General features: G+C 40.4%; 1 protein-coding gene across 2 annotated transcripts in view; it reads right to left on the bottom strand.

Annotated features, from left to right (window-relative positions):
* The window catches only part of MYOM1 (myomesin 1), a 172,816-nt gene that overhangs the window by 150,187 nt on the left and 841 nt on the right, over positions 1 to 21,788 (bottom strand). For both annotated transcript variants that reach the window (XM_073679112.1, XM_073679111.1), the window contains exons 2-4: positions 12,086 to 12,242; positions 5,384 to 5,515; positions 4,332 to 4,545 (exon numbers count right to left, since the gene is read on the bottom strand). In XM_073679112.1, the coding sequence (XP_073535213.1) occupies positions 4,332 to 4,545; positions 5,384 to 5,515; positions 12,086 to 12,216 (477 nt within the window). In that variant the 5' untranslated portion in view covers positions 12,217 to 12,242. The remainder of the gene's footprint in view (positions 1 to 4,331; positions 4,546 to 5,383; positions 5,516 to 12,085; positions 12,243 to 21,788) is intronic.

Raw genomic sequence — 21,788 nt, 5'->3', positions numbered from 1 at the left:
GCATAATATCTAATTGTTTATAAGCCATGATGCTATGAAGATCCATCAACATTTTTGCAACAATAGACTGCAGAGTATGCTATTGTTGCAATAAAAATAATATTGAAATGGCTGACATAACCCCAGATGGGGGCTGCCGATGCAAATATGATCAGAACTTCAGATAATGTGCCGTGTATCAGGTTAAGTTCCCACAATGAGATTTTGGTGAATTTTTGAATCTGCGCACTTTTGCTGAGTGTTGAGTTTTTTACCTCAGTATTTGTAAGGCAAAACCAGGATGAGGTGATAAATACAGAAGTGGTGACGTCTTTCTATTATACTTTTCCACTGATCCACTCCTGGTTTTGGCTTACAAATACTGAGGTAAAATACTGATCAAATACTCAATGTGTGCACGTGGCCTTAAGTAAATTAGGTCACTTGCGTTTTTACATTGCATTTTTCAGCGCATTTTCATTGCGTTTTTGATGTTGCGGTTTTGTCTCTTTTTGATGTGTCATGTTTTATATAAAGCTGCTTTCTTTTTGATACTTCTTGGTATTTGGCTTTGACACAGTCATGTGTGGATTTTATGCATTTTTGATGCGTTTCTGCTGTGGAAACGCACTAAGGGTATGTGCACACACGTTGTGTTTTGCCGCGTATTTGCTGCAGATTTTTATGTAAATTTTCAGCTGTGTCTGGCAGTACCAGCAAAGTGTATGAGAAACCAGAATTCACTGTTCCCACATGTTGCTTTTTGTTTGCTGCGTATTTTCAGTGATTAGAAAAACACTGAAAAAAGTGACATGTCATTTCTTTTAGCATTTTTTCAGTGTTTTTTCATCAATATGAAGTAATGGAGGTGATGAAAAATGCTACAAATACGCAGCAAAAACACGTACCGGCGTATTTTGCTGTGTATTTGCAGCATTTTGGGGCCAGAAATGATAGAGACAACATTGTTTTTCCCCCTGTAGTCACTAAACTTTATTAGCATGAACATGAGACAGAATTCAACAAAAAAAACTCAGGAAAAAAACGCAGCAAAAAAACGCAACTAAAAACGCAGCTTAACCTGCGTTTTTGACGCAGCTAATCTCCTGCCAGAGAAAAGTTATCAGCAAATTTCGTGCAGATTTTGGTGCAAAAAACGTGCAGAAAAAACACAACGTGTGTGCACTTACCCTAAAACGCATGTGCGTTTTTTAACTGTGAATTTTCGGCATCGAATACAAATCTATGGGAAAAATCTGCACATAAAACGCAGCGTACTCAGAAGACAAATTGACATGTTGTGGATTTGAAACACGCACCGCAGGTCGAAAATGCGCACTCACCAAAAGCTCACCGTGGGCACACAGCCTAAAAAATGCAATGAAAAGAATACAAGTAACCTAATTTACCCAATGGGTGCAGAAATGTTGCCCAAAACCTGTAACATCAAAAGCTCACCAAATACTCATCATTGGCACGTACCCTGAAGAAAATTTGCCTCATTCTACATTTATACACCATTCCAAACTTTTTCAGTTGCTATAAGGTGGCTAAAATATTTGTGCAAGGTGATCGTGATAGTAACACCATATGAAATTTCACTTCAGTTTACATGTTACTCAAATCCGGTAAATTATTTTAAAGGTTAATTTAAAAGTGATCTTAGTGCGCTCCAGTTTCTTAATCTTGACCTCTAAGTTGTAGGCAGGCAGCTGAAGTTGCTGACATTTCACAGGAGGCTGCCTAATTTTCTTCAGTGTGAAATGTACACAGAGGTGTGAAAGACAGGTCAGGAAAGAACATCTTACTTAGGCTGCCTGGTGCATCCATTACCAGGGCTGCCACTAGGAATTTCGGTGCCCCATACTGGTAAAATTTTGGGGCCCCTTTGAGACTCCGCCCATGCTCCACCCTAGCTCCGCAGCCAACAAACAGCCTCACAGGGCCAGCAAACGCCCTCAGTGGCCTCCCCTTGCTAGAAACCCCTCAGCAACCTCCCTCAGTCCTCATACACTGCCCGCTGCTCTGCCCTGGCCTCCTCGACACAAACAAACACACAGTCTGCCTACCTCCCACTGCTGTCGCCGCCGCCGAAGTCTGCCTGCCTGTCCCATGCGGTTCCAATCCATGCGTGGCATGCACGCTGCTCTGCTCCAAAATGAAAGTGAGCGCACAGCATGTCACGTGACCAGCGTCAGGACCATGATGTACCCAGCGGCGGTTTAAAGGTTAAGCGCTCATTTCCGGCCGCCGGGTGCATTATGCTCTGAACTGTTGTCCCTGACTTCCTGAGGCCCGATGAGTTGAGGCAAAGAGAGGGGGGCCAGGGCAGGCCGGGGGCACAGGTCCGCGGGCCTCCCTTTTTGTTTCTGTTCACCGGGCCTCATACAGTAGTAAGGGCAGTAATGCCCTGATGGCAGCCCTGTACATTACACAAGTTTTGATACATTGCAGCTCATATGTCCTTCTTTGCCATGAAGTGCACAAGTCCTGACTATTCACAGCATGGAACTCCTGATGTACAGAGTCAAAGCTCACAACTTTGCACAAAGGAGATTGATGCATTTCTAGATTTTTTACTGACAAAAGCAGAAATGGACACTGAAGACAAGTTACATATAGAAAAAAAGCCATTAAGCTAAGTACACACTGCATTCAGCATTGATATGATGGCTCCTGGCAGGAGCTTCCATCTGAATCCCTGAAAAAAGGTATCATTCATTACAATGAAACAAACATATATAAAATGGACTCCGTTTGTGCTCTTTTGCAGTGATGTCAGACTTTTCAAAGGAGCACAAGAACGTAGCTAAGCCCTGGATGCAAGCTATCGCACAGTGTGTACTTAGCCTTCAAAAGCTGTTCCAAAACTGCACTAGATGCACATAGGCCTTAGGTTACAGTATACTCCAGTGCTACTGTTTGGCACAGATTTTTGACAATGATTATGCAAATAAGGTTCAGTAAATGTAAATGAAGAGGGCTTTCTTTAACACAGTTTAAAAGCAGTGGAAACAAATCAGCAGAAAATATAAGACACAATCTACAGTAAATGGATTTTTGATTCTTCTGCATATTATTTTTGCAGCATGTGCAGACGGCCTTAGAAGGGTATTTCTATGGTGTGGTCTGGCTTAACTTTAGGCTATGTCATTACTTTATAAATGGTGTGAGTTGAACCTCTAGGATCTCTCAACCAATCCTAAATCCTAAGAATGAAGGTGATTCTGAGCTAGTTTAGCACCAGTATGGACCTTAACAATCTACACAAACCATTCTTCTAAAGAAGGGGGGGTCTACTGATTTCCAACAACGGGGGATTATTGTTTTGGCAGCTTGGAGGAGATGTCTTAATAACGATGTTTTGTATGCGTATTTGAACATAAGGAACAAATATAATAGTGTGGCCTCTGGGGTCCTAGGTATTGTTACCCCAATCACCTCTTGTGTAACAGTGAAGACTCCATCCCAGAAAGCCCTCAACGCCGGGCACACTTAGAAAAATGTTTTTTTCTCCATCTGAGTGGCCTTGAGAAAAAAGTTGCAGCATGCACTACGTTCATCTAGCTCTCGAATGAGACTCATACATTTAAGTCTCTGGCAATGTTCACATGTTCAGTATTTGGTCAGTGTTTTACATCAGTATTTGTAAGGCAAAACCAGGCGTGGGTGAAAAATGCGGCAGAAATGCTAAAGAAGCATTGTGTTCCTTTGGTCACAGTCGGATGCACTTTGCTTTTTAGGCCACGTTCACATATTCAGTATTTTACATCAGTATTTGTAAGACAAAACTAGGAGTGGGAGAAAAATGCCGAAGTGGTGACGTGTTTCTTTTATACTTTTCTTCTGATTGTTGCTCACCTGGTTTTGGCTTACTGATATAAAATACTGACCAAATACTGAATGTTTGAACATGGCTTAAGGGTGAGAGAACAAAATCGGATCCCACAAGGACCATTGGAGTGGCATCCGATTTTTAATGATAGATTTTTATTACAATCCTAGGAAACTATGTGATCATGTACATGTTTTAATGCAGTGGTATAAAAACGGATCGCACACGGACATAAAAAACGGACTCATGGATGAAAATTAGAAAAGAATTGTCAGTTTTTTCTGCATGAAACTCGGACGATTTTTCATAGGCTTGTCTGCAGGCGCCCTAATTCTCAAAATGATACTCCCATAATCAAAAAGTGATGCCATGACTATATCAGTGGGGAATAAACCTTTATAAAATGAAATTTCCACTTGAACTAACACTATTTTTGGTCCACAGACTATTTTAACGCTAAGCCCTGATAATGAATTCCCAAAGCAGAGAGGCATTTTTACTATTGTATAACAGTTACCGTCTTTTTGAGAGCGAGACGTTCTGCCTTTTCGCGTATAGAGACACTCCTGGATTTCTTCTGGAATGTCTCAGAATGTGCTGCCGATGAAGAAGCGCTTCTGGACACACTAATTCCTTCTCCAGTTGAGAGTAGTTTCCTTCGAGCAACATATCCTGCTGACTCCATGATTCTTTCTTCTTCTGTGTCAGTGATCCCACTGACATTTACCTGACTGCAATTTATAGAAATTGAGAAGGTATTTATTTGAAACGGTTTGGCGGTATCTTGAAGAATATACATAGGTGACTCTGTTATGAGCAATTCCTTAAAGGAAAGTCAATGGCAGAATTCCTCCTTCTGCAACAATACAAACTAGAGAAGGGCAGGTATAGGGATATTAGATTCCCCATGGTTGCCCTTAATAACCCAAATCCACAAAAATTGTGTAGCTAAACAAGATCCATCACTAACGTAAAAAAATATAAATCCTACTTCATAGAGAGATGTTAAATAATTCTGAAGTTTTTGCTTAAAAGCACAGTCTATTTCATTCTGTATGAAAAGTCTCATAGTAAAATATATGGGATAACAACAAAAAGTTGTAATACTGCCATCACTCACCAGTAGCGGAGACAGACAGCAGAGGGCCCCTGAGCCAGAGCAGTATATGGGGCCCTTTGTAGTCCAATAGCTCATCATAATGTACAAGTCCACTGCTTTGGAAGTAAAAGTGGGCCCCTTCACGTCTTTGGCCCCTGCGCGGCGGCACATGCTGCACCAATGATATGTCCACCCCTGGTCATAACAACCAATAAGGTCGCTTCTTAATTTTTAAATCTGATTGCACATTTTTTACTCCCGAAGCCCAGTGTAGGTAACATAAGCCAGTTTCCATTAGTTTTCTATGATGCATACAGGCAACAAAAAGTTATAGCAACATTCCTCCCAGTCACAATCGCAAGGAATGCATTTTATGGTGCATGTCATAGGAAACTTTGTAGAACAGGTGCCATGTAAAAGTCACAAGGATTGAATGGCTGGATACAAGAATAAACAGACTATACACATACCGTCCTCTGAAGACAGGAACTACATAGCCTAGATCTTCATTCTCTTTATCTGCTTTGGGTAAGATCTTTGACCGTTTTGCCATAGGACTCATCTTATATGATGTATCCTCTATTGCTCTATGAGATGATATTCTATGGTAGATACAACGTTAATGCATTAGTATAATATCATGACATAGAATATTGCATACATTGAACAATAATAATAATGCATTACGATATGAGCCTGTAAGTCATAGAAAGCTGAATAAAGTGATTCTTTGATATCTGTGATCTGATGTCTTATTCCAGAGAAAGCCATGCTTTTCTTATAAGTAAATGATCTTTTTAGATCTATGGGCCAGACTCTAATCTGCATTAGAATCTGCCTCCAGAGATTATTTTAAATAAAAAGAGATTTTACATGCGTTTTTCCTGCCAGGGACAAGCGTAAATGAAGCGTTTTTCACATGTGATTTTGCATGCGGGTTGTCAAGCGCTTTCCAAGCGATTTTAGCATCACTTGGAAAGTGCTTGACAACTTGGCCACACTATATAAATCCATGCAAACGGCATGTATAGTAAAATAATGGTAAAAACTAAAAAATAAACATTATACTCACCTTCTGATTGTTAGAACTCTCCTGTTAGGTTTTTTCTATCTTGCTGGTCACATGACCTTGTTTGCCTATTTAATCCTGCTCCGCCCTCCTGGCCTTGCTGGACTTCATTGTAATTTCTACTCTTAAATTAGCCTGGTGCTTTATGTTGTGTGTTTGTCTTTTACTGCTACTATTTCTGCTAGGAGGTGCCCAACTTTATCCCAGTCCCTAGTTCTTGTAGGGATCCCTCCCTTGCATCTATAGGTCTTCGTACAGACTAGCCGAGGACTTTAGCGGGTCTGATCGTAGGATCAGGTTCCCCATTACATCGTAGGGATTTAGCTTAGTTCTATTGTAGGGACAGATCTCCTGTCTTTCCTTAGTGCTTGTAGCAGATCATAACACTGATGGCCCCCGGTCTCCTCCAGTGCGTCCGGTGTGTTGGGCGGCTCGCGGTGGTCTAAAAGGACCTTCCATGACGTCATTTAGTCATGTGACAGGTCACGCGACCGCCGAAGTCAGCGGTCGCGTGACCCGTCTCATGACTAAATGACGTCACTGCAGGTCCTTTTAGACTATCACGAGCTGCCGGGAAGCCAGGACGCATCGCTCTTGAGACCGGGGGCCATCAGAAGGTAAGTATAATGTATATTTTTATTTTAAATTCTCTTTTTTTTTACAGGTACTATGGTACCAGGGTCTGGAGGAGAGTCTCCTTTTCTCCAGACCTGGGTACCATCCGCAAATTGAATTGCTTAATATTCGCATGTGCACATGTAGTCATGCGGATATTAAGCGAATCAATGCAAGTCAGTGGCAGCGAAAACGCTGCGATTACGCAAAATAATTGGTAGTGCTGCAGATTTTTCCGCAATGATAATCCGCAGTGGAAATTTCCGCATCATGTGCACAGCACATGCGGCTTATCATTGGGAAACATAGCAGACCTTCTACCAAGCATTTTTCAAGTGTTTCTGCGGCGGAATTGCCGCTGCGGAAACGCTTAAAAAACGCATAGTGGCCACACAGCCTAACAAACACATTTGCAGCTGCAGCTCTCACAGCTCTGCTGTATTGCACCACTGTCTGCCTGTGAGCTGGAGGCTGAAGCTGAGAGGAACCTGCAGATGTGTCAGGTATAATCACGCACAGCTCTGCATTGAGATCAGGAGCGCAGACTGCCAGTTATTACACAACATACTGGTAACTCGGTAAATCCCCCTTTTATTTAAAATAGTCTCTGGAGGCAGATTCTCATGCAGATCAGGGTCCAGTCCATAATACTGAACAGCTCATTTACATATAAGAAAAACATCTGGAATAAGACATCGGATCACAGATATCAAGGTATCATTTTATTAAACTTCCTATGATCTACATGTCCATGGTTTAGGAGAGTTGATCCTACTGACAGGATCCCGTTAAAGCAAGTATCTCAAAAAACCCTCCAAAAAGTCACTTTGTGCTAGTACAGAATTTACCTGATGATGAATATATGAACATTGCTGAAAAAGAAGAACATTTTTGATAAAAAAAAGCAGATAGGATGAGCTGCGGCCTTTTCCTACTGTCAGTGATCCATGTTTTTATTCATAGTGTCTACAATCATTTGAGCCGGAAAAATGAAATGAGGTTCTGTGATAAATAAGAAGCATAATGTGTGGTGAAGAGACAGACCTACATTCTAACATAAGACTGTTGTCCCACTGGATCATACACTCAGCTGTCGGATCCTGTCAGCATCCGAGTTCAGAACTCTTTATCCACCACATTATCTAGATGGCTTGCCATTGATAGCTATATGAACACAATGAATAAGTAGTGAAAAATCAGCGTCGTCTGCTAATTGGTGTTAGCACTTCGGATATGTGCACACGATCAGTATTTGCTTGCAGAAATTTCTGCAACGTTTCTGCAAGGTTCTGCACCTCTTGGCAGCAAAAACGCTGCAATGCATTGTATAGGAAAAATGTTGGCAAAAATTGCAAAAAGAATGGACATGCTGCTTCTTTTAATGAACATGAAATTCTGTAAGGAAAATTACTGATCATGTGCACAGATCTGGCAAAATCTGATAGAAAATGCAGGGATAAGGTTTGCAATGCGTTTTAGGGGCCAATTCCGTGCGTATTTCCAGCATCAAAAACGCATAAAAAAATGCACCGTGTATAATGATGAGCGAGTACGTTCTGTTAATCCTTTCGGTGAGCATGCTCGGGTGCTCGTCGAGTATCTTCAGCGTGCTTGGGTGTACTGTTTGAGTCACTCCGTGTTCATGATTTGCGACTGTTTGGCAGCTTTAATACATATGAGGAATGCCTAAGAAACAGGTATTCCTCACATGTATTAAACCTGTCAAACAGTCGCAAATCATGCGCACGGAGTGACTCAAACGTAACACCCGAGCACACTGAAGATACTCGGAAAACACCCGAGCATGCTCATAAATCTCAAGTAACAAGCATGCTCGCTCATCACTAACCGTGTGCACATAGCCATAAAATTTCATCAGACAAGACGGCTCCATTTGATGGAAGTGTGCAGGCTGCAGCCGATCAGCAACAGCTAATTTGCTGCAGTGGTCAAGAGACATAACAATGTCACATGACCTCCGGGAATCAGCAAATCAGGAGTGCCACTATTCTCGGAGCATTTGTATTTTTTATGCTATGTGGGGCATGTCAGCAGGTTTCAATCTATCAATCGTTTCCAGATTTTTTTTTTCTTTTCAAGTCTGAGCCGTACACAACTAACGTAAAGTTGTACATTTTGGGCAGCAGTCCGGTATTAATAGCTGGCTGCATGTAGCACTTTCTGATCTGACTCTTAAATTAATCCTGCACAAGAACTGATGAGCCGGTTGAGTGGTAATGACCCCAAAGAAATGCCAAGAAAGGAAGCCAAGTATTCCTCTAGTGATAATCTCCTATCGATAAAGTGATTTTAAGAAAACTACAGCAAGCAGCCCAGTAAGTGACACATAGTTGGAATCAGGGTCTCTGTCCCTACATTATTTTGATCTCAGATTGGGTAGCAAAAACCTGGAGACAGATTTCCTTTAAGGCAAGAAAATCCATCGAAATGATTGAGTTTTATAATGAGGAATAGGCGATTTGAAGTCAATGCTTCACATTGGGTTTGGTTAGATTTCCGAAGCAATAGTTTCTCCTAACCATTTAATACTTGATTCATTTTTTCTCCTCATAAATCACCTATGAAAATATTCTGTCCTTTATTTTGCAAAGGTAGCAATATATAATGGCTGCCATTGCAGTTTCTGTAGACTTTGGCACCTAGATTACAGATGCCACATTTGCCAGGGGCCTAAAAACAAATATTCGGGGACCTCTAAAGAAGCTGTAATGGCTGCCATTTCCTATTACCACATTTGAAGAGGAAAGCTTCATTGCTAAGAAATGGCAGAACAGAATAAAAAAACTATGGACGAGAGACTCGAGAGCGTCTGGTAATTTGCTAAGTTCGATTATAATTTTACTATCAGAGTAATAATCACAAAAGCAATGTGAACAAGTGTCATCAATGCCAAGGAGATTGAAATCGCCATCTGTTCTATTGTCTCTACGTCCACAGTCTGGCTTCATTTAATGCAGTCTATATCTTATACTGTATATTATATGCCATATACTGATTGTAATGAGGACAACTTGTGGCTTTTGAGTTGATTTTTAAATTTCTTTCGTAGATGTTTTGAAAATATGTTTTTAAATTAAGGAAACTTACCTGTCACAAAGTTATATAGACATTCGCAGGCAGCTATTACACAAAATATATAATGTAATATAGTATATAAATCAGAAAGAATAACATATTGAGGTTAAAATTGCAAAAAAGTAGGTAGTACAATCAGCATAACAATATAAAATTAGCAGTTTAGTAAAAAGTAATACGGCAAGAAAATACTTAGATCATGTCAGAGGCCATAACTGGCCTATTATGATTAAAGGGAATCTGAGAACAGCACAATGTAGGGACAGAGACCCTGCTTCTAGCCATGTTTCACTTACTGGGCTGCTTACTGCAGTTTTGATAAAATCACTGTGTTATGTGCTGCAGATCTACCAGTTCTCTGAATACTGAGCTCTGTATAACCTCGCCCACACCACTGATTGGCAGCTTTCTGTGTACACTGTGCATAGGCAGAAAGCTGCTAATCAGTGGTGTGGAAGGGGTCATGCAGAGCTCATGAATATGGAGGACTACATGGCAGCAGATTTAATAGTCCTCTAGTGTTAAGTTCCTGCTGATAAAATAGCAGCCCAATAAGTGTCACATCCCTGGAATCAGGGTCTCTGTGTTAGATTATGCTGCTCTTCTCAGATTTGGTAGAAATAACCTGGTGACAGATTCCCTTTAAAGTGTCACTTCAGTCATAAAAACTCAGATTTTACCCCAAATTATGTAAATGTACATGTGCCTTTACTTACCTCATATCTGCTGTTGTAAAGATCCCCTGCCATTCTCTTCTAGGCAGCAGCCCAATACTGTTCTGTGGTAATTCTCCTGAGCAGAATCACTATTAGTGGCCTATCACTCTGCATTTCTTATGTATGCAAACTTCTGGGCTGCTCATGACAACTCTGCTCAGGGATCAGTACAGGATCAAAAGGGTTGTCAGGTTTGATTAGCAGAAAAGGGGACATGATAAGCTGATCCAGATGCCAACCGAGAAAATGCACAGCAATACATGAGTTGTGAGAGCCATACTATCAGCTACTGCTCTGCCGACTACATAGGAGTCCCGAGTAGGAGATTGTCCCCCTCCATTAAACAAGACAACCCCTTAAGCAGCGACCTAGAAGGGTCTTGCAGGAGAGCTCAATTGTCATTTTTTCCTTTAGACATAATTAGAATATATTGGACTTTTTCTATAGTCCAGGCATAAAATCGTTCTTTGGTGTCAGTGCATTGGAAAAAAGATCTAAATAATATGTGAAATAATATGAAATAAATCAAACATTGACAGAACATGTTGCATTAACAATTACATGTGCAAGGAGCGGTAGAGACAGATCTACACAAGCAATTTTTGTTTGCGTCATTAATTATTGTATCACATCATAAAACATGGATAGGGATATTTGTGCCATATATTTGCAACATACATGTACTGTAATTGCAGCGCACAATAATTATAAGCATTTTCTGTGCCACATGATGTGATCAGAACTTTTCATCCCATGAAACAAGGCTTGACATGAACAAACAAGACTTGACAGCAAATTAGGACTAATCACTGGTGATTGATAGTGTATTCACTGGATGAGTAATGCACGCGTCACAATGTGTGAACACAGCCCAGGCCTAACGTAATACACAGGTACTCAGAGTAAAGATTTAGGGATCTCAGTGGTATTGATGTATATATTTAATGGCCTCAGCATCTAAAGTAAGACCACCCTAAGGCTTGGGTCACACGACAGTATTTTATCTCATCCGAGAGAATTGGGTCGATTATGCTAATCACACTCTGATCAGAGTATAATCATAGTGTGATTTAATGTTCTCGGACGAGAAGATCGGAAAAAAAAAAAAATTCTCCATCCTCTCCATTCTTTCAGTCCATGAAAATTGGACTGCACTCAGATGTGATCCCAGTGTGGTCCGATTTTTTTTAACAGACCCATTGACTTGCATGGCCAAGTGCGATCCGAATATCGGATGCAAATTGTGCATGCTGCGACTTTTTCCTTAGACAGACTCTGTCCGAGGAAAAAATTAGACATGTCCCTATAACATAATATTGGTTCAATGTTTTGTCGGATGGCCCTTGGACTGAAAAGACGGTCGTCTGCACAAGCCCTAAATGTGATGTGATTCAATGTAATGCACTGTTGTAAACAGGAATCATTGATTCTACTCAAGTTCTTAGATTTACGCAACAAAAAATTGCTCATGTAGCAAAGTAGGTGTAAAAGAAAAGGAAAAGGGACAGATTGTAAGAAACGATTATAGGTAAGAACAAGGGAGGAGAAGTAATATAAAGTTAAAAGAATCTTCCAGTGTAAGATCGGAATAAAAGAAGGCTGGGATTATTCCATGTGAGGGTCGGGATTAGTGCTGGACACGCATAAAACCGCAGACAGAAGAAAGGAACAGTTACCCAAGATGGCTGCTGTGTGCGGCACGGTGCTGCTTCTCTTCATGGTACTGGCTTAACGTAGACTGCAGTTCTGTGCTGCGATAACCACGGTCATAAAGCTGGTGGCGCTTTTGGTAGAAGGGCAAAGACATCCTGCCACCTCTGTTCACCCTTTATGCTAGGCCCAAAAATAACTTCATTTATTTAATCATTTGTGGATAAATTTTGATTAATATAATTGTTAAAACCAAGTTAGGGATTTTCACTGATACTAATGGTTAGAGGCAATTAGTTATTAGTTATACTTTGCATTAACAGCCAGTATAAGAGAAGTGTCAACTATGGCAACGCTGTCTTATCCAGTTGGCAGACCATTATCTTACACTGGACATTCAAGGGTTATTTTTATATAGACTGCCAGTCCTGGCATTTGTGAACAACTGCTATGAGGAGTATTCAGTTTACAAGTACAAGCCATCTACAATGCATTAGAAAACGCATGGCAATTCCGCATGTGCAAAACGCTTGAAAAACGTGTGTCAAAATCCGCACGCGTTTTTCCGGGCAAGGAGATGCAGAAATGAAGCGGAAATTTTCTGCTTCATTTCTGCATGGAGGGCACATAGCCTAGTCTGTTGGGGAGGAGTTGTACAACTTCCGGGAAATTGTATTAGGCTGCGTGCCCACGTAGCGTTTTTCAAGCGTTTACGCTGCGGAATTTCCGCAGCGTAAACGCTTGTTAAACGCTAGGTAATCCGCTCCCCATGGTCCCCAAGGGGATTCCGCAAGTTCTATGCCCACGCTGCGGATTTTTCCGCAGCGTTTATGCTGCGTTCAAAAATCCGCAGCATGTTCATTAATTTTGCGTTTCCGCAAGCGGAATTGCCTTGTGCAATGCATTAAAAACGCAAGGCAATTCCGCATGTGGTAAACGCGCGATAAGCGCGCAATAAACGCGTGCGGAATTCCGCATGCGTTTTTCCGGGAGAGGACATGCGGAAATGAAGCAGAAATTTTCTGCTTCATTTCCGCAACGTGGGCACATAGCCTTAGCCATAACACTTTCTGACCATTAAATGGGAGATCCGACACTGAACTGAGAGAAACACCATAGCTCTGTACACTGTTTAAAGACTACTCCTGGGTAGGTGTCCTGGTCAGTACACAGTTTATCGCCAGTGACCGGCAGAGCTTATAACAAGTGATTGGAGGGGGGTGCTGAACATTGGATCCCTACCAATGTGATATTAATGACCTATTCTAGGGATATGTCATCTGTATCATAGGAGAAAACCCCTTTAACTCGCATTACTACTGTCATACTTCAACCGATTTCATATTGATGACCTATGTCCAGACAACCCCTTTAATTTCTGATCACTTTCTCAGATGTACTGTGATAATGCGGGTTGTAACTTGCTGAGTAACTAATACAACAGTTTCACCCAATATGAAAAAATTCTGTTGCAAAAAAGACTTCTTATATGCAAATAGTCTCTTTAGAGAGGAAGACTTGATCTCTAGTGCCACCTATTGGATGTAGCAATCCTAAAAGTCAATATCGACCCTTTAATGCAGCTTGCCACATGACTTTGGACTTAGGATAAAAATCCAAACCAGACGCTCCATTTGTGGACAATTGCTTCGGGGTGTTTGCCCCTCATCAGTGAAAAGCACTAGAGGTTCAAGTCCTCTTCCTCTCTGAAAAGGCTATTGGCATATTTAAATTCCCAGAGGAGCATTGCATGACTTACTACAACATTAACTTAAATTTTGTTGGCTCTACCTTCGGATTTATGAATGTATAGACAGTGGTACATAAAACAGGAATACTCCCTGTGTAATACACCACTGTTAAAAAATAATTTTAGGACTTTACGTAAAAGGGACCTTTCACTCGATTTTTTACTTTAAACTGAGCACCTCCTCCAATTGCCGCTGTTCTACTGATTCTGGGATTTTTTTTTTATTATTCTTTCCTTAAAGTTATGCTCCCGGTAATAAAGAAGCAAATTTTACCTTCAACCAACTTGGAGTATTCCACAGGACTACTGTCATTAAGGAGGAAAAGCAAACTCCAACAAAGAAGTTCTGTGGTTTATGCCAAGTTGGTTGAAAGGGAACATTTGCATCTCTATTACTTGGGGGCAAAACTGTGCAACAGAGGGCACAGGAAAAAAGAAAACTGTTCCAGAATCAGTGACAACTGTAGGAGGTACTCAGCTGAAATTAAAAAATCCAGTGGAAGGTCTCCTATAACATAGATAAGTGTTACCGTAAAACCACTTTGTCTCCTGGTTAGGTTGGTTTTATTGCATAAAATATTGATAGTACTAATGATACCATTTACAATTTTGGAATTAGTAGGTAATATGCTCATGACTATCACACTTGTCACAGCGACACTTTACATACTGCATAAAGTTCTGTAACTAAGTCCAAGTGACAAGCAACAAAACCTGAATTTTGAAATACATGTAATGTACAGTGGCTAAACTACCTGGATCACCTGTACAAAAAGTAGCTTGGGAGAAGTCCACAGAACTGTGGTGATGCTTGTAAACACTGTATCGCTACTCAGTCAGCAAATGGGCCTCTCCCTCCCTACCAACTAGGACAATGTTCATAGTGCCAGAACATTTCACAGGAAAGGTTTCCAAGCTGCGTACTTGTCACTGCTGACAGTATTAGACTGTGCAGGATCTAATTTTCCTTGTGCTGACAGGCATTGATGCTGAGGAGTGTATGATTTCCTATGTAGAGTCTGCCCTAAACTCTCTCCTTTCTCTATAAACTTGTACACAGTCTAAGTGATCTTTCCTCCTGCAGATTACCTTGCATGTGCTTTCCTCTCTATTTACAATCTTATTCTGTTCATTCTGTTTGACATGCCCTCCTTGAAGACTTGGATGCTTTTTCCCCTCACCACACACTGATTTGCCATGTATAACTTTCTCCTCCTCCCTGCTTTTATCTCTATAGATGTCCATATACATAGGAGAAAAAGCAGCTGAATCCACTGATTTCCATGTATAGCATGTGCCATCTACCCCCCAACAGATTATTCCCACTGCTCCCCTGAGTGCTTTTTAATTAAATCTGCCATACGGTTCCAGAGATATGGACCTTTTTTATTTTCTGCTAATTTTATGGTCTTTACCAAATGGGTGTTGCATACAGGGTAAAAATGCAGTGCAGCCTAAAGACATGTCCTCAGAGAGTCCTTTGAGCCACGCCTCCTTGGCAAAGTCCATAAAAATTAGCAGTAAATGCCATGGCCCATATCTCTGGAACTGCATAGATGATTTAAAAAAAACAAAACACAAAGTGGATTACTCAGAAGAGTAACGAGAATACAATAAGAGAAAAAAATGGAAACTATTCACCTGGTGACAGGTCCTCTTTCAGTCACGGAGACTATCCATAATCAACTACAAAGAACTATAGTCTGTATAAGGTTGATGTATCATCTATCATTTTCTACTAAATAAAACCAAATATTGATAAATATTTTTTTCATTTTCTCAATGTAGTTTTTTTTTGCTCTGTTCTATGTACGTGTTTATGGTGGCAGCCATCAGAAGAATGGCTTTACGGAGCCATATAGACATAGGAACCTACAGTTTGGAGATGACTTTTCTGCTCAAGATGGATAAACAGGCATCATTTTTTCAATTTTTATGCTGTTGAGGTAATTTTTGTATCCTTTTGTGTGACAGGGAGGCTTTTATATTTTTATCGTTTTATTACATTATTACATGATCACCTGACCTTATTTCTGCACTGCCTACATCTGTTGTCAGTCATGCCCTATGCCCAGCCTGTCAGAAAGGTAGTTTGTCTCCATTCTTCTTCTGGGCAGTGTCTTTGTCACTGAGATTGCCATACAAGTTTAATAAAGCTTATAATCACCTCCCCCACTGTCCGAATAGGCTGCCGTGCCCATACCTCCCCCATTCGTCCAAGTTCCATCTGAGAAAGGTGTGAGTGAAGCCACCCATTAGCGGCCACTGATTGGCTGCAATGCTCATTTAGCTTAACAAGGTCACATGAGCACCAGCAGACCCAACACCGACATCGTTGGAATAACTCTAGTGCAGGAAGTGAGTATGAGACTTTTAATTTTACTTGGGGATTATAGCTATACCTATGTCTCTATGTGCCTATTGGCGGGCATTTATATTTTATCTAACGTAGGATTTGCTGATGAAAGAGTGGCAGAGATGGCCTACAGGCCGTGGTAGTCTGGTTAAACTTCCCTCTATAATTCTGTCCCTTGCTCATATACATCATTATTATTCCTGATATTATACCTATCCTGCCATGTTGTGACCTCAGATCTGCAGGCCCTTCTGGGGGGCGTTCCGTAAGGTCTTCGATGAGCCGGGCCATGTCACTTCAGCTGCATCCTCCATCCTCAGACTGGGCAGGTTCAGGAAGGCAGAACTCATTCAGGTCCTGAGAACAGGACAGGTACAGGAACAGGGACCTGACATTGAACTTAGCAGCTTGCAAATTAACTAAACTCTGATGTTGCTCAGGTACCCCCCTAGAAGGGAAGGTGCCTTAAAGGGGTATTCCCATATAACTCCAATTAGAAATGTAGTATAGTTTTTCTGATTCACTATGTCTCTTTCCTCATGTGCAGGAAATGCAGGACCTTAGTTATCCATGATTATGACTAGTGTTGAGCGAATTTGTTCGGCATTTCAAATTTGGGTTCATGTTCGGCGCGATTTTTTTGCGCGAACAAGCCGGAGCCCCGAACACGAACCCGAATTTGAAATGCCGAACAAATTCGCTGAACACTAATTATGACCAGTAATATAGTGACAGTTAGCTAGGTGCTAGTGGTCATAACCATTCTTTTGTTGATTTGGAGGTATGCTTAATGTCACTGTCTTGCTGACAAGTGACATTTCTCTTCATCGTCAGCCTTTTATCAGAGGCCTTAAGGTTTTGTCACAAAATTAACTAACATTTTAAACTGTTTATAATTCCCTGCACCTTGACTAAAGCCCTTAGACTAAGATAAGCTTTCATCTTGCCACCCTACTCCACATGCCAGGCATATGAGGAATATGAGAAATAGTTGTCACATGCAGTAGACAAAGTAGACAGCCAGTACTTGTTAGAAATTCCTGCTCCTGTGCTGTAGGCCTCTTGGCAGCCTCACAGACCAGTTTTGTACCCTTCTCATGACATAACTTTCAACAATGAGATCCCTTTGCTGTGTTGTTAGTTGTTTACAGACCATTGGCTTTTGCTGTTAAATTTAACTAAGAAAATTCCATAAAAATCCTACTAGAACAGCTAAACTTTATATGGGGTAAATCAGAATCACTGTAAATGATGGTAGCTGTGTACTGACTGCTATTTATTATGAGATTATATGTGATTGGCTAATTCTGAACATAACCACATTCCCAATTATAAGAGGTGCTAACAGTTATGCAACCGCATTATTTTAGTTTTGTTATTTTTATTTTTTCCCCCAAAATGATTTCAATTTTTTTTCAATGGATTTGTACAGCTTATAGGTGACATTAAAAGGGTATTCCCATCTCCAAGATCCTATTCCAATATGTAGTAGGTGTAATAATAATAATATTAGCAAATAGCTCCAATTAGAAATGTTGTGTAGTATTTTTGATTTGCTATCTCTTTCCTCATGTGCAGGCATTGCAGGAACTTAGGTATCCATGGTTACGTCCACTGATAAAGCGACAGTTAGTTAGCTAGTTGCTAGTGGTCATAACCATGGATACCTAAGGTCAGCTAGGGCCGCTGATCTCCCGACGGCAAGTGTGAAGGGAGGACCGGGGAGCGGCGCCACCGGTCGGGATACTTCTGCTGCGAGCAGCCGGTCATCTCCCGGCTGCTCGCAGCGGAAGTACCCGCACAGGCAGCGCCGCTCCCCGGTCCTCACTAATACGGTTCGCTGATTGGTCGCAGCCGCCGGCCGCGACCAATCAGCGATTTTGGTGCCAAATTTAAACACCGCTCTACTGATTGCGCCCGGTCGGCCGCATACATATTCTAGAATACCCGATGCGTTAGAATCGGGCCACCATCTAGTATATATATAACAATGTATTGCTTTTTATTCTTCAAATTTTACCAAGAGACAGTAAAAAAACAGATCAAATTACAGTACATGTGCTTGTGAGATAAGGGAATCAATGCTGGACTTACATTCCAGTGAGTGCTAACGTTTTATGTGCTAGGAGCGTAAAATACTTGTCTTGCACCAACTATGCTTATGTTATGCTTATGTCTCAATGATAATTACAACAAAAATAACAGCATTCAACCCTCTAAAAACTACCTAAAACAAAGAAGAATGTATTTTTAACATCTCCCCTCTTCGGTTCTACTGACAAATACAATTGGAATTGTATTTTTTATATTCTACCCTAGGAACCTTACTTTTTTTTTTTTTAGAACGCATTTACAACCCCCAGGAACGGTATCTATTCTGTGCCTTTAATGATGATTAAGAGGTGGGAGAAAAAGGGTCTTTCGGCTCTTTTCACAGAACTGGATCATTTAGCTCAGCCCAGTAACTGGCTCTTTGGTTGACAATCGTCTCTCATTCTAATACCACAAATCCCCAGGGCTTCACATTCCCCGAAGAAGCGAAACGTGCGCGTCGGGGCTGAAGGCCGGACCTCCCAACACTCTATCTAGCGATCTATTTAGCAGGTAAAACAAACATTTTGCAACTGATCTCTTTACCTAGCATAATGCAATTACCTATTTACCTTAATAGTTAGTAAGATGAGGATGTTTTTTACACACTGGTGCACTTTAAAAAACTTGTGTAATCAAGGATGTTACTGTGCTTATTCTACTGGTTTTCAAATAGTTGCACCTTATGTCTTACATGCACCAGTGCACTTTATATTTGTAATGTATAAATATGACAATATGTTGATATAACTACATGGTTTACTGGATTGTGCTATATATAAAGGTCATTTTTTCACTGATATTGCACTATATTTGGTTAATTGGTTTACAAGCATGTGCACTTTATACTTGGAAAAGCCAAGTGCCACCTGCAGGCAAGATTAAACCATTACAACTTGTCCTCATTTTCTGAGAGTGCTTTAAGTAAGGATAAAAAGCATCAAGATATTAAAAGCATTTAGCTCACTTAAGTTTTGCTACAGACAATTCTTTACTTAAAAGCTAACTATGTTGATTTAATTTTTTGGTTCACTATCAGTATTAGGATCTACATCCTCATATGTGAGACTTAGCTATTGGCTATGGCTTCTGTAATAGAATTAATAAGACATAACTCTTTTGTTTACCTGTATCGCCATTATCATTATTTGGAGCTCTAGTCCTTCGTTTTTTCCAGTACTTGTTCCTGACTTTAATTATGTTTTAATATGATTTTCTAATAAAAAACTGTGTTTTTATGAGTAATTATCTGTCACTTCTAGTTTTTGCCGGGGTGAAACCAGACACCTGGTGAGTCTATGTTTAAAATGAATATCGATAAGAAGTGCTGCCATTTTGCAAAGAGGACAATCAGTGTTATATATGATTAAATCCCCAGGGCTGCAATGTGCAATACTGCAGGAGAAGGATGCCTTGTATACTGGCGCCAGCCTTGTCAATAAAAAAGGAGGACCACCTTGAGATCAGGAGCTCACAGTGGGATTTACCAGCTTCCTGGGCTGCCACATTACCTCAAATCCTTGCTAATAGATAAGTATATGATTCGGCAAGTGGCATGCAAGACTTGTCAATGTATACACACACTTAGGATGTGCTGCTCGTGTTCTACTTGAGTCTGGTTGGACCAGGAGTGAGGAAAAGAGCCCAACAACTCTCAGGCCAGAAGCAACTCCCATTGTCCATCAACGCCTTTCCTTTCAGGGCACCTGATCCAGGCACATTCATTTTTATGTGGTTCTTTGTACCCTTTTCTATTGGCCTCGGCACTCAAACATTATTCATATTGGGTCCTCTGTTATTTCTCAAATTACAGTCAAATGCTAATTATTAATAACTCCCATGTCTTATAGACCTCTTTCCTGACATTTTTTGTGGAATATACACTGATGAAGATGCTTTTAACAATTTTGGAATAAACATTGATTTTATTGGAGTCAAATGTTAATTGCATGATCTAATTCTCATACCTTGGCATGACTTATCTTCTTGTTCTACTATCTTACATCACTGTTATTAATTACTGTAATCATTACTCTTGGAATATAAATTATACTTTAAGGGAGTACTTCTCTACTTGCCAATAGATGACATCACATTTTAGTTCTATCATGCAGACATCTCTTCTCAACAACCTCTTTATTGCTAACAATGACAATGTCTAAAGAAACATCAATTGTGTCTATGATCTTTCCTACATTATTTTAAGATGAGAGCCATCTAATTAGTAACTTTCTAGGGGACTCTAACACTGACCATAAACATTAGCTGCTGGATTATGTTTAGAATAGTAATTGGCAAAAAAAAACTTTTGGCAGATGTCTGCCTGCTACCTTACAGCCTACCATATATAATATATGGTTAGTAATATCTCAGGACTCTCTATGACTATTCTCCATTGGCTGACATTTGATTGCAGCCAAAAATAGGGAAGAAGGTGGCTAAACACATTATTTTCATGTGGACCAAGCCCACCAACTTTGGTGGAAAGGCTCACCATCGAAAGTTGGGATGTCTTTATTTATCCCTGACGACAAATGCTTGAGGAAAGAATTCCCTGGCTGTCAGATTTTAACATGTATGATCCTTTGATTCACAGGGAAGATAAATCGTGGGCATAAATATCATAAAACATGTATTATATGTGTTTGATTGAATTGCGAGGAACAGATGTTGGTCAAACAAGCCTTCAACAGCTAAACTATCGAAAGTGTATTCCCAGCTTTGGTCTGAAATAAGTATTCTCAAATATAATGGAAGGAGACCATTAGTCTCAGAGTCATTTTCAAAGAATTTAGCCAACTCTTACATTTTGTTGCATATATCGTCTTTATAAGAAACTTTCTTTACTCACTTTAAGAATATGTCTAACCCCCTTTCTGGTGGAGAAGGAACATGACTGCTGCAGCCAATCAGTGGCCACGGTGTTAACACATTGATCACATGAGATCCTCACCAGAAAAGGAAGAATGGAGATTGGTAGAGACCCAGGCAGTATTATAGAGGAGCAATGGGATCAGCAGGTGACTATATATATATATCATTTTAATACATAAACTATAATGAGCCCGGTTTCAAAGAAAAAAAACTTTTACAACTAGACAATTCAGATATAATCCATCTGACAAGCTAAGATGACCATAAAATGTATTACACTTAAAGTCTGCCGAAGCTTTCTATTCTGGCCCATAAAGAGTTCTAAGTGGCCGACCCCCTACGATGTACAAATTCCCTAATAAGGCATATAGGTATGGGTTGCCAAACCGCAGGTACACTAACCTATAGATGAAATGTTTATTGTACAGTATTTATGCACGTCTATAAAGAGAGTCCACCTGGATGACTGTACCTGCTTGATAGGTACAGATTATACAGGATCGATCAGGAAAGCACTGTGATATCTTAGCTAAGTAGTAGTTATTCTTGGAGCGTTATGAATGTAAGTGTTACATTATATCCTCATATCCAATAATATCACACATTCATTAGCCTGGAACCCCTCAGCGTCAGCTCTCAGCCCAGTGGATTTAATTTG

Source organism: Phyllobates terribilis, unplaced genomic scaffold, assembly GCF_046119375.1.
Source record: "Phyllobates terribilis strain yellow unplaced genomic scaffold, ASM4611937v1 Scaffold_4__5_contigs__length_816908805, whole genome shotgun sequence".
NCBI lineage: Eukaryota > Metazoa > Chordata > Amphibia > Anura > Dendrobatidae > Phyllobates > Phyllobates terribilis.
This window is presented reverse-complemented; position numbering and strand designations above follow the sequence as displayed.